We start from the raw sequence: 18,070 nt of genomic DNA on the forward strand, positions 1-18,070 counted from the left end.
TCCCCCAGCGACTAAGATAGGATCTGGTTGTAACCTTGGCTGGCTTCTAATGAAGCAGAGGATGACCCTTGAAGTCCTGTTTTCCTAAGCCTCCACCTTCAAGTGCAGATATTACGGGCAGTGTGGCCATACCCAACCGATGAATACGCTTAGTACATGGACTTCTAGTTCCCAAGACATGTCTGAATAATTAGGGGGAGTAATCAAAAGCCTTGCTTTTAAAAATATTACTTCAGCAGGATCATAACTATGTATTTGCAAACAGGAAAATGTGTACACGGTATAACTATGTACACCTAAGGTTTCCCCCTTTATTAACTGTGCATTTTGCTAGGATTTCTAGCTTGAATCTAGCCAAAACATTCTATTTGAACATGAGAGAAAACCAACTGATGTATGGAAACTACTTGGCTTTAGACATTTAACTAAGCCAGTCTCAAAAAGGAACGAGGGCCAGGAATGTGGCTTACTGGTAGATCACTTGTCCAGCACAAGCAAGGTTTGAGTCCCAAAAGCTCAAAAAAATGGAACACGCACGCACAGAGAGGGGAGAGAGGGAGGGGTGAGGGGAAGGAGGGATGGGGAAGGGAGAGGGAGGGGAGGGGGGAGGGAGAGGGAGAGGGAGAGGGAGGGAGGGAGGAGAGAGAGAGAGAGAGAGAGAGAGAGAGAGAGAGAGAGAGAGAGAGAGAGAGAGAGAGAGAGAGAGAGAGAGAATATATCTAGTTAGTTAGGTTCCTGTGGTGGCTTACACCTGGAATCCCAGCACTGGAGAGGCAGATGCCATTTGACCCCAGTCTGGGCTGTGTAGTGGGGTATACAATAACCTGTTAGAATACTTTCTTCCACGTAATCTTGTGGATTGCAGTGGGGATTTAAAAAAAAAATAAAAGATCTATTCTTAAAATTTCTGACTGTGACTTCTGGTGGCCCTTCTACTATGAGTCCTTGGAACAGTGTGAAGGACTTTCTCTTCCTGGGCAAATGTTTTTGCTGCCACTAAAAACATTTTAAATGCAAGACCTTCGTTGGCAACCTTATGGAACGCGGAAAGATGAACAAGCAGGTTCTTAAGGGCCCCTGGCTAAGGAAGGCCGTCCCACATCTTATCTCTTCCTACTTAGCAGGCTAAAAGGCTTCAAAACAAAAGAAAAAAAAAAACGACCCTAAGGGGGAGGAACTCCGCATTTCTGAGAGGTTCCTTGGAGGGGAGTGGAGGAGGGGCTGAAATTTATCCCTCTTGACTCTTGATTTCCCTTTCAGACTGGACGTTAAATCACTGTTGACAACAGGCCCGCCGATGGGGAGTTTGGGACCACCGACTCTAAAGGCTGCTTCCAGTCTCCTCGCCCGAGTAGATGCTACCGTGGAGCTGGGCTCTTCAAAATGGCAGCTGTGGTCAAGTTCCAGAAAGATCTGACGTCTTTTTAACCCAGTAGCAAAATATGGGGCTGTATCCCTGCAGACCCAAAGGAGAAAAGTCCGATGGCTCAGATGGCCACGTGCTCCAACACCTCGTGCTTAATCGGACCGTGGGCACCTCGGCTACCTACAGCAAGAGTTAGCGCAGCTCCTGGGTTCCGAGGTGAGGTGTCGGAAGGTGCAAACCACCGCGGTAAATCGCGTCTTCAGGTGTTTAGTTTTTTTGTTTTTTGTTTTTTAACCGACGCTAAGAAGCCCTCGTTGCTCTGTTCGGATAGGTGGGAAAACAGCGCTGGTCTGAACTTCTAAGTTCTGAGGTCCACTCTGCCTTGCGTCCACAGAGCTGCGGACCGTTTCAGCAGGCTACACTCTCCTAGCAGGCGGCCATAACAAGGCTCCCTTGGCGCGAACTACAAGGAAACTCAAGAAACACTTAAAAACAGAAAAAAAAATCCATCTCAAAGATCCGGAGTGGAGTTTTTAGGGTAGGGCTGTGCAGGAACTTGGGGACTCACTCGAGGAACTGGGGATTGGGGCGTCCCACCTGGACGCGGGAGACAAAAGTTAAGGGGGTCCCACCAAGGGGGTCGCCAACACGCTTTCTGCCCGATTGGCGGAAGCGTTCAGACTTTTCTTTATGGCGTCACCGAGTACCTGCCTGTAGGAAGGCTCCAGTTGCGTGACGTCACGCTGCAGTGACCAATGAACGGCCCGAGCCGGCAGGCCCCGAGGAGGGTTGTGGGCCCTTCTTTTTGTGAATGAAGCTCCACGGAACATCCCTCCTGGGGGTCCCCGGGAGCCGCGGCCCGCTGAGCTCGGACGCCCCGGCAGCAGCGTCCCAGGGAGCGCGCGCTTTGCTCCAGCCACCGGCCAGCGCTGTGGGGCCCCCGGGACGCGGGCAGCGGGAGACGCAGCGCGAGGACCCAGGCCGGGTTGCCGGGCCATGGTCGCGGTCCCCTGACGGGCCGCGGCCGCCTCCATGAAGCGTAAGAGCGAGCGGCGCTCGGCTTGGGCCACCGCGCCCCCCTGCTCACGCCGCAGCTCGTCCTCCTCTCCCGGTGTGAAGAAGAGCCGCAGCTCCACGCCGCAGGAGCTGCACCGCCTGGAGCAGCAGGACGACCTGTACCTGGACATCACGGGTGAGCTCCGCCACACCCCCACGAGGCTCGCGCCTCCTCGAGCCTCTAGCCGCCCGCGCGCCTGCCGTAGCAACTTTACGGGAGAAGGGCCGTGGGGGTGACCTCTGCAAGTGCGCCCGGCCTCGGGAGCGGGGCGGCCCTGCCCTCGAACCCACCCCATCCCGGGATAAGCCGGCGCGGTTGTCCCCACGCGAGTCCGAGCCTCTGTTGAGTCTCGCTGATCTTTGCTGTCCCGAGGGCCCAAAGCCTCGCTGAGCCTTAGCAACGCGTGGGATCCCGCTCGAGCTCCTGGCGGTCCGGCACCCCCCTCCCCCCTCCCCAAGTCATCCCGCCTTCCCCGGCCTCCTAAGAGTTCTTTGCCCTCCCTCCTGTGCCTCCTGAAAGGTGTCAGGTTGATGGCGTTTGAACCACCCAGCATGCTAGGAGCTCAGAGGTGTCACTTTTGAGAAATCCCCGCCAGCCGGAGCAGGTAGAAAAGCCGCTTTCGAGGGTGATTTTTCTTAGTGCCTCAAACGAAAGAAATCCATTTGGCAGCTGCTCGGTTTGCCGGGATTGATGTAGGAAGCCAGAGCTTGCATTCGGTGTACTGATGTACGTGGAAATGCGTTGTCAGCTGCATAGCTGTCTGCGCGGATGAGGGAAGGTGCCGCGTTTTCTGGGGCAGATGGTGTCCACCTCTTCGTGGGGTTTTAAGAAAAGGTTTCCAGGCCTTGAACTTGGGCTTTGCTAGGTGAACTCGATTGGTGACAACATTTATTTATTCAGGAAGTGTTTAGACATAAAAATTTAGTAGAAAGTATATTCTAGATTGATGGGCAACTAGAAAGTAAGACCGATTTTTAAAGGAAGCTGAGAGGAAAGGGAAGGTTTCTTAGCGATGAAGGAGAGAGGAGAGAAGGAAGGTTTCTTAGCGTTGAAGGAGGAAGAGGAAGGAGTTTTAACTACAGCCCCTGACTCGTGTCTGCCCAGGTCTACCGGCGAGTGACCCTGCAGGAGGAGACACCAGCTTGCCTAGGTTCCTTCCAAAGACTTCGTGCTGGTGGCACTGTACATTCCTTCTGCTGCTTTTTGTATGGGGCAAATTATCCTTGCATATCTCTAAGGATTCACGGAGTATATTGAGAAAAGTTGGTGGCAAAGACAAAGGATTACCCTCTAAATGTAACCAATGTTGCCAAGTTCTCGTGAGTCTTTCCAGAAATATCCCGGACCAGCACACATATGTATCTGTTCTTTGCAAACCCATGCAGGATGGTACGCGGTTGATTTTTGCGTGGCTCCGCACAATACTTCGTAGCAGAATGCTAGCCTCCAATTGGTATGTTCCAAGTCCCACTTGATTTTAACTACTACATAGGCTAAAGGGTGTGCGGCTTTAAAGGAATAAACTATAAAAATGTTTATGGATTTAAACGCATTTGTAGATTTAAATGTTTTATGAACATTTTAGACAGTTTTCTGTTGAATATTTTGGTGGTGGTTTTCAACAAGAAAAGTTGTAAGGCTGGGTGTGGTAGCCCAGGCCTTTAATTGTACTGCTCTGGAGGCAATCAGATTGATCTTTGTGAACTCAAGGTCAGCCTGGTCTACTTGGTGAGTTCTAGGACAGTTAGGTTCACATAGAGAGATCTTGTCTCAAAACACCAAAAATACAAAGGGAAAAGAAAAAATTTGTAAGATTTAGGTGGTTGTTCTCATCAAGAAAAATTGTTAGTGGCCCTGAAGCTGACATTCAGGGCTTTTGTGCATGCTAGGCTCCTCAGCTCTGAGCTACGACCCAGCAAAAGGCTATTGACCTCAGTCACTGGGGGAGATCTTTCTCTTTCCTGGGGATAACGTGTTAAAGCCTTCCTGAGGAAGTCTTCAAAGAAAGAACTTTTAAAAAGGTCAATAGGGAAGGAGCTGGTGCATTTTGTGCACAAAATCAAGCTACTTGTCAGTTACAAGTCTTGAGAAGGGATTGGTCCAGATTTAGTGCCAGATACTAAACTAACTCCAGGGGACAAGGCTTTCAGACCCTCAGTTCAGCTTCCTGAAAGAAAGAAAAAAAAAAAGAACCAACCAGACAAAAAAAGCCCAAGATACTAAAACAGTCTGTTTCTGTGTTATTTGCAAAACAAACTGAAGTAATTGATTTTTTAATCTAAATTATTTAATTTTATGTGTATGTGTGCCTGAGTGCATGTATGTGTCCCGCATGGATGTAGTTTGGGAGGCAAGACGCCTCGCCTCCCTCCTGGAACTGGAGTTACAGGTGGTTAGGTGCTGAGAACCAATTTGGGCCCTCTGCAAGAGTAGAGCCATTTCTCAGCAACCCCCCCCCCCACTTTCAAAACATTGGGTCTCATTATATAGCTTAGCCCAACTTGGAACTCACTTAAACCACACCAGCCTTAAACCTGAGATCCTGCCGTCTCAGCCTCCTCAGTGCAGAAGTGAAAGGCATCAGCCAGCTACCATGTAAAGTTGCAGAGCTCAGATTACTTTTAATCTTATTTATTTAGTGTGAGGTAGTAATGGAAGGAGGGAGGTGTAAGGCTCTGCACTTAACAAATGCATAAGTTTGCGTTTTCCCTTAGATCGTTAATTCATTGTTATTTGCTTTTTGAGACAGGGTCTTACTATATAGCAAGCTGGTCTGGGACTCTGGGTAGACAAGGGTGACCTTGAACTCACAGAGGTCTATTACCAAAATGAGATCTATGAACAGTTAAGTCTTTTTATTTTCTTTTAATTCTTCACTTTTAAAAAAATTGCTCTTTTACTTTACATGTGTTGGGGAAGGGAAATGGGGGGAGGTCACACACACCCAGAGACAGGATATTTCACTGTACACATAAATCAGAGGACAGCCTATGGGAACTGGTTCACTTCAACCATGTTAGTTTCCCAAATTGAACTAAGGTCATCAGTCTTGGCTGCAGGCTCTCTTACCAGCTGAGCCATCAGGATGTTCTCTGTGTAACTGCCTGGTGCTGTTCTATTGCATGGCTGAATCATGATCTCTTTAGTAGTATAGTAATAAGTTATGATTTGGGAATATGTTGGGTTCTGTTGCAAATGGCTGCAGAAGCGACTGTGGACGGAGTCTTCGTACTTCAGTATAGGAAATCTATTTTTTTTTTTCCCTTTTCTTTTATTGGATTTTTTTTTTTCTATTGTTCGGAGCTGGGGACCGAACCCAGGGCCTTGCGCTTGCTAGGCAAGCGCTCTACCACTGAGCTAAGTCCCCAACCCTGTCTTCGTACTTCAGACATGTAAATTTTAGTGGTGAAAATGCTGAGCCAGCATTACATGGCTTCAGTGGACTTTTGGACCTGCATGCACATTGCTGCCACGCACATTCATGTACAGGTCTTTGCAGGGACAGCTCCTTTGGGTGCATAGCTTGTTGGGATGTGTGGTAATTCCATAGTCACACCTCAGGCAGCTGCCAGACTCCTGAAAAAATGCTTTTACTGTCAGCTTTCCTACCTTTGAGGTGCCAGTCATCTCTACATCATCTTTACTAACACTTGCTCCTGAACAGGGAGATTTTTGTAGAAGACACGGTTTGGAGATATTAAGGCATATTGTCTGCTTTGCCTGCTCTGCCCCTAAGGCTTTCCTAAAACATGCAGTGTAGCAGAGGGTGACCTTGAATGTCTATCTAAGCCTTTTCCTCAGGTGCCAGAAGTTGTAAGCATAAATCATTGTGCTTGGTGTCATGTGATGCTGGGGACTAAACCAACGGCGTCATGCATCCTAGGCAAGCACTGAGCTACATCTCTAGCACTAAACTTTTTTACCCCTAAAGACTTTTTTTTTCCTTCAAGGCAGGGTTTCTCTGTCTAGTCCTGGGTATCCTGGCACTAGACCAGCCTGGCCTCTGGCTCACAGAGTTTGGCCTGCCTCTGCCTCTTGAGTGCTGCAATTAAAGGCGTGTGCCACCAATGCCCAGCAACCCTTGATATTTTTATAGCAGCCTGTTAAATCTGTAAATTGAATTTCTGCAGAAGCCAGGGTCTTTGACTGTGTGCTGTTCATATTAGATGTTTGTGTGATCACTTTGTTTTGCCTAGGGGCTAACTATAACTAGTCTCATTGCTGTGCTGGGGTGGGGGGTTAACTCCTACCAGGAGCAGACTTACTCAGTAGGGGTTTAATTCCCAACCCATTGCAATAGGTATATTTTGTTGTTACTGGTTTGGTTTTGTTTTGTTTTAAACTTGAACTGTATTTCTGATGCGCCGTGAAAACCAAATCTCCCAAAGATGGTGAACTGTGTAGCTAATGCCCTGAGATACTAAAAATACCAGAGGAAGCTTCTATTACTTAAGGAACCAGAGAGAAAAGCGGACATGAGTTTCTAGTGTATTGAAAAACTGTAAGACTCAAAATTGGGGAAATCTATGAGAAAAATCGGTTGGAGAAAGGCAGGAATTTTATCTCCCTATGAACCTCTTCGGTGCCAGAGTTCCAAAGCTTTTTTCAATTATCAAATCATTTAAACAGAGCCTTCCATTAACTGAGCGTGCAAAGCTTCCTCATTTTGTTAATTACAAGGGCAGTCTCCCCTGTCCAAGAGCATTTGCTTTGTTAGAGGTAGGCAGTGATGGCAGAGTCTCTCTGTGTGGAGGTTTTGAACCTGATGTGTAGACCAGCCTTGAACTCCCAGAAATTTGTCTGCCTCTGCCTCCTGAGCACTGAGATTAAGGTGTGAGTAACCACTGCCCATCAGCTGAGGACATTTTTAAACAATCCAGCACAGCTGCAAAATCTGATCATTTGCAGGGTCTCACAGTCGATACAGAACTTTGATTTATTTCACTATTTTGTCATTTAAGTCCCTAATTATTGAAGAAAATTAGTAAACGGCTACTATTGGCTGACTCAGGACTTTATTTTATTTATGTTTGTTTTTAGAGACAGAGTCTTATTCATGTAGGTCAGTATACCTTGAAATTGATAGGTAGACGAGGATGGCTTTGAACTTCTTACTCTCTTGTCTTCACCTCTGTAGTGCTTTGATTACAGGCCTGGTTCATTCAGTGCTCTGGTTCAAGCCAAGAGCCTTCTACTAGGTGAGCTCTTTACTGACTGAGCTACATCCGAAGCCCCCGTTTTAAGTTTGTTTGTTTGTTTGTTTGTTTGTTTGTTTCTTTCTTTCTTAAAGATTTATTTATTTTATATAAGTACACTGTAGCTGTCTTCATCAGAAGAGGGCATCAGATCCCATTACAGATGGTTGTGAGCTACCATGTGGTTGCTGGGATTTGAACTCAGGATCTCTGGAGAACAGTCAGTGCTCTTATGCTCTTAACTGCTGAGCCATCTCTCCAGCCCCCTGGTTTAAGTTTCTTTATTTTCCCTCCTTCTAAGTTTCCCAGTGTCTGCCATGATTTAGAGTATATCATAATAACTTGCTGGAGAAACTAGTTGGGGTCATGCTAATCTGGTCATTTCCAAGCACTGGTTATTGGCAGCCTAGACTCCTCACCAAATGAGAGCAGCCAAAGCAGCACCCCCCCCCCCTTTAGGATCTTTAAAATTCACAGCAGATGTCATTGGCTGGGGGAATTTTTCATCAATTCAAGAAGTGTTTATTGAATGCTTACTCTGTAAAATCCTCATGCATATTCATTGTTTGCCCCTTGGAAGTGTATTTTTCTGGATAGAAGAGGAGATACAGTGACACAGAACACAGAGGACAAAATAAATCCATTTCCATTGCTCCTGTTGTAGCTGAGGTGGCCAAGTTTCAGGAACCAAAGCTCCTCAAAATGTCTGTCTGTCCTTCCTCCTGCCCTGTGCTCCTGCAGGAATTTGTTGCATCCTGTGAACTCGTCTTCACTTCTCTGTTCCTAGCTTGATGCATCTTCTAACTCTGGCAGCTCCACCCCACACACAGGCAAAGAGTTAAGCCTCAAATGTTATTTCTTTTATGGGTCTAGAGTGGCCAGGCAAATAGGTGAGGGGAAAGTGGTGCAGGACCAGTCCTAAAGCCAGGGAATCACCAGTCAGTGGTCATTGTCTGTCTCTGTGCCCAAAAGTGATTTTGGAGAGAGCTGAGCCAAAACCACACTGTGAATTCCTAGGATGTAGGTAGAAGGCCATGCATGGTGCATGTCGATGACGGTTCTGGAAAAATTCTGATTGTGAGTTATCGGAAAGGTGCTTTGTGGGTGTGCAGTTTTTAGCATTTTAAATTATGTTAATCATTTCTCCCGTGTGTGGGGTTGTGCATTTGTTTGGGAGTGGGTGGACATATGACAGTCAGAGGACAACTTGCAGGAGCTAGTTTTTTCTTTTACTGTGTGAGTCCTAGAACTCAGGCCCTCAGCTTGGGCAGCAAGCAGTTTATTCATGGATCCATCTTCCCAGCCGTGTGTGTGTGTGTGTGTGTGTGTGTGTGTGTGTGTGTGTTTAAGAAGATTTATTTAATTATTATATATAAGTATTCTGTAGCTGTTTTCAGACACACCAGAAGAGGGCATCAGATTTCATTACAGATGGTTGTGAGCCACCATGTCGTTGCAGGGATTTGAACTCAGGACCTTTGGAAGAGCAGTCAGTGCTCTTAACCGCTGAGCCATCTCTCTAAATTACTTGGCATGTTGGACATTTACCAGGCAATGTCCAACTTAGGCAAGCAGGCATGTGATGATGGTCTCTTGGTGGCTGGTACCTGCAAATTGAATTTCGAACTGAAAAATTAGTGGAGTTGGACAAATACACAACACAAAAACAATATGCAGGTCCTCTCTGCCTCGTGCTGTTTCCCAAATTGACCACACGCACAGGCCCAACTTTCAGACATGTCGTTTATTCAACAACACCCATTGAATAATGTCTTCAGGTGCAAGAAATACAGACATGTTACCAGTACATCTCTGTTCTCCTGTGTTTGTTTTTGTGTTGAGAAAACAGAACTTGGAGGGCGAGGGTGAAAGCGTGTGCTGTGCTTGAAATCCATGGGGCAGGTTTTGAAGAGTGAGACCAAGCTTATGGAAGGCTGAAGTACTCGGGAGGAACCTTACTTGGTCCCTGCTAGTCACTTGGACTGGGCCCAGACCGATTGTTACAACTTTTTGGAGCCTTGATTCTGTAGTGTATCAAAGATGAAGTAAAGGGAGCATTGGGAACATGCATGACCTGGTCTCCAAATGTCTGGATTGAGGCTTCATTACCCAGGTGACAATGGTGTAGTGACACCAGGTGACAGCAATGAGGTGGAGGTCATTATGCTTGAAAGCTCCTCCCAGCTGAGAAGCCACAGTCCCCTCCCAGTCTGTGAATCAGCACAGAGGCAGTGAGTGCTGTTGTGCTGACAGCTGCTACACTGCTGGCACAGGATGCATCAGAGTCAGCCATGAGGCCAGCCTTCAGAGGCACTTGAGTGTCCTTTAAAGACTTCAAAGAGCACTAATACACCAACGCTCTGGTTTCACATCTGAGCTGGTATCCTGGAGTGCTTAGAGGTTGTTAGTTTACTGTGTCTCAATGCAGAAGCTTCCTGCAGAAGCCACAGGTAGAAGGTTTTAGAAAGCAAAACTAGATACTGAGCCAATGACCATTTCTTCAGAATTGTTAATTGCAAGCGTGATTGTGCCCTAGCATGTCTTAGTATTCCACAGATAGCCACTCAGTGCTTTGATCTGGGGTTGTTTACAGGGGTGAGGTAGGGGGCATTCTACGACAGACATAGATAACAGAGGCCCTTCCATTACCTCATGGTAGCAGAGACATGTTATGTGTGAGGGTCAAAAGCTAGAAATAGATTTTAAAAATTTATCATGAGTTAAATTTTTTTCTTTACATTGATGTGTGTGTGTGTATGTGTGAGTGCACATACTCTCTTATGTGTGAGGTTAGAGGAGAACTTATGTGAGCCTGTTCTCTTACTTGGGAGACTCTAGAATACCAGTTCTGAGGATTGAACTTAAATGGCAGGTTTATCTGCTCAGTCATCTTCCCAGCCCCGAATTAATGCCTTCTTTTTATGTTTATTTGAGGTAGGGTATTCCTATGTAGCCCTGATTGGCCAGGAGCTTACTAAGTGGACCAGGCCGATTTTAGACTCACAGAGTTCCTCTTGCCTCTGCCTCACAAGTGCTAGAATTAAAGATGTACTTTGTTGCTGTAATTTCCAACCCCAATAAGCCCATGGGAAAAACACACAATCCAGGCTGGAGAGGTTAAGAGTGCTGACTGCTCTTCCAGAGGTCCTGAGTTCAGTTCCCAGCAACCACCATGGTAGATCACAACCATCTTAAATGGGATCCGGAGTCCTTTTCTGGTGAGTCTGAAGACAGCTACAGTGTACGCATATAAATAAAATAAATAATTCTAAAAAAAAAAAATCCCACAATCCAATTATTACAATAGTAAGCAATATGCCCAGATTGGGCAGATCTAACACTACACTAACTCATTCCCCAGCTATGAGGTTGCTACCTGTAGTTACTCCTGGCCCTGTGTGTGGTTCACGTTCATGGAGGCTTCCTCTCCTCTTCAGTCCTGTTTCCACCTGCCTCCACTCTCAAACCTCCAGTCCCAACACCCAACCACAGCCGCTAGCCTTTATTGAACAGTTAAAATGGGGAGAAGGTTCCCATGAGATCACCTGGGTATGCGATGGACTGCTCTTTGGGGCAACCCCTCTTGAGGAAGCAGAATTAACATCAGAATACAAACATCAGGACAACCCACAACAGGACTTCATTATTTTGGCTAAGGTTTAACAATTTATGTTTTTAAATCTGCACATAAAAGTGCTGGGAAAGTTCATTTTGGTAGACAGCATTTTATTTTCCTTCATACCCTAGCTGCAGAATATTTTTCACCCAAGTCAGTCCTCCAAGATGTTTTCTATTGGAATTTTTCTTTTTAATTTTGGGAGCAAAGAACTGGACATACTGTTTATGTGAACATCTCAAAGCTATTTGTCACCTAGAAGGCACCTTTACCACTTGCATAAGCAGGGTCAGAAAGTGAAGAAACTGTGCTAGACACAGAGAACTGGAGTCTGTATGTGCATGAGCACTGTGCCTGCCAAGGCCAGAAGTAGGTGTCAGATCCCCTGGACCAGGAGTCACAGAATATTGTTGGGTTCTGGGACTAGAATCTGGGGTGCTCTCAAGCCCCTATAGTTTCTAGTGGGTTTTTTGTCTTGTTATTAGGTGACCTGGCTTCAATATTATGCAGAGATTATTGTAGAAAAACACTTCCAGAAAATAAAGCTGATTACAAAAACAGGGCAGAGAGGCTCAGCACTTAGGACGATTCCCAGCACCTATGTCAGGCTAGGTTCTTACAACTTCAGCTCTGGCTTCCTCAGAACCTGCACACATTTGATACACACACCTATGTACACAAAGACACATAGTTAAAAATTAGAAATAAATCTTAAGAACTGATTTTAACCTTCTCAAAGGTGTGTGTGTGCGCGCGCGTGTGCACGTGCATGAACATTTGGTTTTCTCATTCCACATTGTGTGTCCCAGGTATTGAACTCAGTCTTTTGGGCTTGGTGGCAAGCCTTTACAACAAGTTATGCCATCTTACTGGCCCTCAAAGTCAGGGCTCTTGAAGTGTGATGCTTACATTTCGTCTGGGCCCTGTTTTGATGGAAGTTTTAACCCCCCCCCCTCGCTTTTCATGAATACTGCACCAACAAAGGTAGTCAGATCCTCGGCTACTTTGTGCTTCTTTCTGATACTTTTACACAGTAAAACCCAATGTGTGAGTTGTGGCTCTTGGTTGTGTGTTTCTGCTTGTCCTTGGTTTAGTTTGCGGTGACAATCAGCTCTGACTGTAGATCACTTTGTTTAAAACTGAAGCTCAGTCTGCTCTTCCTATGAAGAGAGGAGTTGATTTCTGGGTAGGCATAATACCAACTGTGATCTCCGGGTATTTTTTTATTACAAATGCCAAGTGATGGATATTTTTGGTAGTACCAAAATTTGTCTTTAAAAATTGAAGAACTTAGGGTTGGGGATTTAGCTCAGTGGTAGAGTGCTTGCCTAGGAAGCACAAGGCCCTGGGTTCGGTCCCCAGCTCCGAAAAAGAACCAAAAAAAAAAAAAAGAGAGAGACATTAAAACAGGGGTTGGGGATTTAGCTCGGTGGTAGAGCGCTTGCCTAGCAAGCGCAAGGCCTGGGATCGGTCCCCAGCTCCGAAAAAAAGAAAAGAAAAAAAAATTGAAGAACTTAAAATGTGATTCCTGAATTAATATTTACAATTAACTGATATAACAGCTATTCTTTTTGGTTTGTTTTGAGAGAGGGTCTTTAAAATAAATAGCTCTTGCTGCTTTCTAGGCATTTCTATGCCTACCTGGCAGGTTTACATAGTTTATTCCATGAAGCATGAGGGAAATTTCATGAAATGCTAGTTTGAATTTGGGGCTCAGGGAAGGGCTTTTATGATATGTTTTGAGTTCATACAGGAAATCAAGTTGGGTGTTAGGGATGGATCCCAGAGCCTCTTGTATGATTGACAAGCTCTACCACAAAACTACAATATTATTCACATCTTCACATCTTTTTTTTTTTTTTTTTTCTTTTTTTTTTTTTCGGAGCTGGGGACCGAACCCAGGGCCTTGCGCTTCCTAGGCAAGCGCTCTACCACTGAGCTAAATCCCCAACCCCTTACTCACGTCTTTTTAAGTATTCTAATTTATTTTGATTTTCAAGCTACTCGAATAAGGGAGCCAGTGGTCCCATGCATATAATAATGTGTTTCAGTAATTCTTTTTATATATTTCTTCTTTTTTTTAGAAGAAATGTGTGGAAATGGACCCTATATATTTGATAGCCTGAGGAGACAAAAGGCCATCAGATCCCCTCAGTTGCAGTTACAGACGATTGTGAGCCACCATGTGGGTGCTGGGAACACAGGTTCTCTGATCTTGAGCACTGAGCCATTGCTCTAGCTCTGTCTGGTTCTTTCTAGTTCTTAGTATTATTTATACCAGAGGAGCAGTTCTCTTAGAGGGTGCATTGTTCACCAGTCAGTAGATTTAGTCCCTCTGTCTGGAAAGCAGAGGAAAGCTGCCCTGGAATTAATTCTAGACCAGCATCACGCATGACTCCATGACTTCCCAGGTAGTTCACTTTTATCCCATTAAAATTCTGTTGGCAGCCTACTTTTCAGAAAAGCAAAACATCTTGTTCCTGATGTCACTGGAATTTGTTGTTCCTTCAGGTTCTCATTTGAAAGTGAAATTACTCTCAGCTCTGCTGTGCAGTTTACGACATTGATCTTTTTATACCCAATCCATAATGCTTTAATATCATTTACAAATTTCGGATTCTGCAAAGCTCTCTATTTTAGGACCATCTCTGCTGAATCATTCTCTGAATTTTGCTCTTCTGTATGGATTATTCTATGGAATTAATTAATGTATCTGTTCAATAAGAATTTATCACACAATTGCAAGAGCAAGTATTTATTACTGAGGGAGGGCGCAGAGGATGGAGGATTTATAATAGCGTGGCCCTCTCTCTGAACAGGAGGAGCAGTGGATTCTTAGTCATCTCAGACAAGACAGCGAACAAGGACTTAACCACGTGGCTTTGTTCTCTTTAAAACATCAGTTTGAGACAGTTTTATGTTTGACGTGTCACTTGACAGTTCCCACATGATTTCAGTTATTTTCCCCAGTGTTTGGCAAAAAGGATCCATTTTAATGGTGTGTGTGTGTGTGTGTGTCTGTGTGTCTGTGTGATGTGTGATGTTTCACGTTTATAAAAGTTCTATTATGTTTTACTTTTGTTCTGATTTGACACAAGGGAATAGGGAATGGCTATTCATCAGATTGGCCCGTGGGTATGAGTGTGCGACTTCTTCTGGGCTAATGATAAATGTGGAAGAAAGCATCCCTTATCGTTGAACACAGAGCAGTAGATTAGTCATCCTAGTGAAGACAGGTAACAGCTGAATGGCTTCGGATCCCGCCTCCAGGCCCCCGCCTTGAGTTCCCTCAGTGATCTGTTATCTGGAAATGTAAGATGAAATAAGCCGTCCTCCCCAAGTTGCTCGTGGAAGAAGCCACAGATTATTAAATTGCTAAATATTTCAGTAACCACATTTGGTGTGTGAGCTGAACTGAAAAGCACCCCAACTTTCACATTCTTTTAGGGTGCTGAAGGAGAAGTGCTTTGACAAGAATGTGTGATGTAATTCAAATTATGTTCTTAACTCTATGAAAGATATTCTCAAACTGCATTTGGAGTTTATTGTTGAAGTACTAAGTAGCTTGTTGGAAGTGCCTCATAGGTGAGAGTGAAGCATCCTAGGGTGCATTTCTTCCCCTTTTGGTATTGGAACATCAGCAAAGCTTAGTTTGTGAGGTAGGAACACAACTGAGTGTAGACTTCAGCTCCATGGTCAATGTGTTCTTATTTTAGATCACTGAATCTGAAAGGGCCTAAAGAACAAATTCGGGACACATTTGGATGCATTTTCCAGTTTCATCCTTGCCTTGGTTGCCAGGAGAACTGCAGCAGAGATCTCAGCAAGGGACCTGGGAAAGGTGCGACTGGTGCTGTCTGCATTGGATGCCTTGGGATGATGGGATACCTGGAAGTTAGAGCTGGATTTTCAGAGTTCCCTTACTTCTTTCCTCCTTCCCTCCCTCCTGCCCTCCTGCCCTCCCCGCCTCCCTAATTAAAAAGTGTTTTTTGAGACAGAGTCTCATTATGTGTCCCTGGCTGGCCTGGAACTTGCTTTGTAGACCAGGCTAGCCTCAATTGTAGATCTGCCTGCCTCTTATTCCTGAGTGCTGGGGTTAAAGGTGTTTGCCACCACACTCAGCTATGTTACTTTCATTTAGTTCAAGCACACGCACACATGCAGGGGACAGTTATGCCCTGCCCTGAGGTCTTGGGGAATCAAACTCAGGCTGTCAGCCTTGGCAGCAGACTACAATCTTTTCTTATTTTCTCTCTAGAGCAGGAACTATTTGTTTATTCTGTCACTTTTCATTTAATTTTTGAGGCAGTTTTCAAGTGGCCAGGCTAGCTCCAGTTTTACTAGATAGATAGTCAAGAGTGATCTTGAACTTCTGATCCTTCTGCCATTGTCTGGGTGCTGTGATTTCAGATGTATTTCCTCAGGAATTTTTCCTTAATTAAAACATTTTGATAATTTTTAAAATGAAGATGTGAGATAATTTGAGAAGTAACATTCTCTTGGATCCTCCACCTCATTATTTTTTTATCGTGAGAAAGAGTATGACTTATATAGCTCAGACTAGCCTCAAAATTATAATCCTCCTGCCTAAGACTGTCTAGTCCAGAGGTTGCAGGCATGTTTATTAAATTTTCTAATTGAAGCTTTGAGTTAAGGACTCCTACTTAGAATGATAATGGGGGCTGAAGTCCTTAGGCAGAAATGACTGGAAGGGGCTGCATCACCAAAGCCCATTCCAGTGTGAGTGAATTTACTTATGTACACAGCAATCTGGAACACATGAACATAGCCTGCCAGCAGCTCAAATAAGTTGGAGAGTGTTCTTTCCAGGTGCCTCAGTTGGCCAAATCTCTTTTAGGCACCTCAGCTGGTTTCTTCTGCCAGGCAGCTTATCTGGGTTTAGTCTTCTTTGCAGCTTTTATTTGTGTGAGAGTCTTTGCAGCTTGGCTTCACTTTGTCTGAGATTTCTTTATTACTTCTTTATTACTCTTGTAGAGAGGGGTCTAGTGAATATGCTCAGTTTCAGGGACTTCCTGGGTTTTTGTTTGTTTGTCTGTTTGTTTGTTGTTGTCATTGTTTTGACACAGGGTTTCTCTGGAACTCTCGTTGTATATAGAGAAGTCTGACTTTGAATTCAGAGATCTGCCTGCCTCTGCCTTGGGAGTGCAGATGTATTAAAGATGTGAGCTTCACCAACTGTCTGCCTTTTACTTTCTTGTTTTTAAAAGCTTCCCTGCAGGATCTGATGTCCAATATGGATCCTGCAGGAAACTGTTACACAACAGTGCATTCCGGGGAAGGAGGGAAAGGGAAAAAACCAGTCTGCAGATTCTAGTCATTTGGGGCTGAAGAATCAGGTGTCATTAACAAGAAACCAGAGCCTCTGAAGAAAAACCTTTGGCTTTTGGAACAATCGATGCTGGTTAGCTAGGCTGAAGAATCAGCTGTGATTAATAAGAACAGCGTGTCTGAGGCTTAATGAAGTCTTCTGTTAGGTGCATAAAGAATCAAGGTAAAGACGTGTAGGCAATAAGGACTTATTCTGTGGCTTTAAGGTTCTATTGGCAGTTGTGTGAGGAACATCCAGAAGGCTGATGGGTAGACAGATCCTGACTGTGGTGAATGTGGTAAGACTGGAAGAATCAAACCATTGCCAAGGTGCAATGCCAGGAATGGGTCTCCATGGAGACTCAGCAGATACAGAGTCAAGTTCCATTTCCAGGAACTCATTGTTCTCAGCTAAATGGAGCGTGTGTGAGGGTCTGAAGCCAACCTTAAGTCTATTTTCTAACAAGCAGATAACTCTGTTAGGAACTCTTGGGACTACTGTAAGATGGATGCCTCCTGTGTTTAACCTCTCAGGACTGTGGTGGGCCGTGTGTCATACATAGCCCTGTATGAAGTCATGTAGCTAGCGAGGAGGGGACATCTTCTACTGACCGAAGCCTTGCACGGTACCTTGTTTCTTCAGAAGAGTTCATTCTTTTTTAGTACAGGGAAAATAAACGTGTTACTGCTCACCCTGTCAGTGTGTAATTGAACAGAGCTGAAGCTTCCTCCTGGGATCTGGATTCGGAGACTGAAGCCTTGACTTGGGAAGCATGAGAGATAATTTTTTTCCTTAGCCTACTGAATATTGGTTGGCAGCTTTAGGATTTACTGGATTAATTAGTTCTTCTCATCTTACCTAGCCCTTTAAGCCTGTTCTCTGGACTAAGGGTGCAGTTACTATTCTGGGTTCTTAACATAGTAATGTGTGTCAGCTTTCTGGTCACACTTGATGGTACTGCCTGAGAACCACTGAAAAAAGATAAAACCAACCTTAGTAATTTAGAAATATTTGCCTTTTTCAGGGACAAGTCTGGGAGCAACAGTGGGGACAAGAGTTGCAAGTTACAAAGCCTTAACAACTTGATATCAGAGTAAAGAGGGCTTATGGATAGCTCAGTGGTAGAGCACTTGTTTAGCATGCGCAAGGCTCCGGGTCCAATCCCCAGTACCAAATACATACAATTTTCATGTTTACTCTTTTAAAAATTAATTACCCTTATTTGTTGTGCATCTGTGTGTGGGTGGGTGTTACAGCATACTACAAGCCCTTGGATCTGGTATTATTTGAATAGATGGCTTCTTGGGTGTTGCTGGGTGTCAGGAGATCTTCACAATTCAGGTGTCAGGAGATGTTTCACATGGGCTATCCCCATATTGTCATATCAACTTGAGAAATATACAGAACGTTTGTTTGTTTGTTTGTTTGTTTGTTTGTTTGTTTGAGACAGGGTTTCTCTGTGTAGCCCAGGCTGACCTGGAACTTTGATCTAGCTGCCTCTGCCTCC

At 44.9% G+C, this 18,070-nt stretch overlaps 1 protein-coding gene and 1 long non-coding RNA gene across 8 annotated transcripts in view; both read left to right on the forward strand.

Annotated features, from left to right (window-relative positions):
* Window positions 1–1,244: 1,244 nt before the first annotated feature.
* Cdc14b (cell division cycle 14B) overlaps window positions 1,245–18,070 on the forward strand; it is a 78,650-nt gene continuing 61,824 nt past the window's right edge. For all 7 annotated transcript variants that reach the window (XM_032884219.1, XM_032884216.1, XM_032884217.1 and 4 more), the window contains exon 1: window positions 1,245–2,558. In XM_032884219.1, the coding sequence (XP_032740110.1) occupies window positions 2,399–2,558 (160 nt within the window). In that variant the 5' untranslated portion in view covers window positions 1,245–2,398. The remainder of the gene's footprint in view (window positions 2,559–18,070) is intronic.
* On the forward strand, window positions 3,146–4,596 carry LOC116883179. The gene is made up of 2 exons (XR_004385732.1): window positions 3,146–3,424; window positions 3,461–4,596. It is a non-coding gene; the product is annotated as an uncharacterized LOC116883179 (long non-coding RNA).

The sequence above is a fragment of the Rattus rattus genome, chromosome 14 (genome assembly GCF_011064425.1).
Source record: "Rattus rattus isolate New Zealand chromosome 14, Rrattus_CSIRO_v1, whole genome shotgun sequence".
NCBI lineage: Eukaryota > Metazoa > Chordata > Mammalia > Rodentia > Muridae > Rattus > Rattus rattus.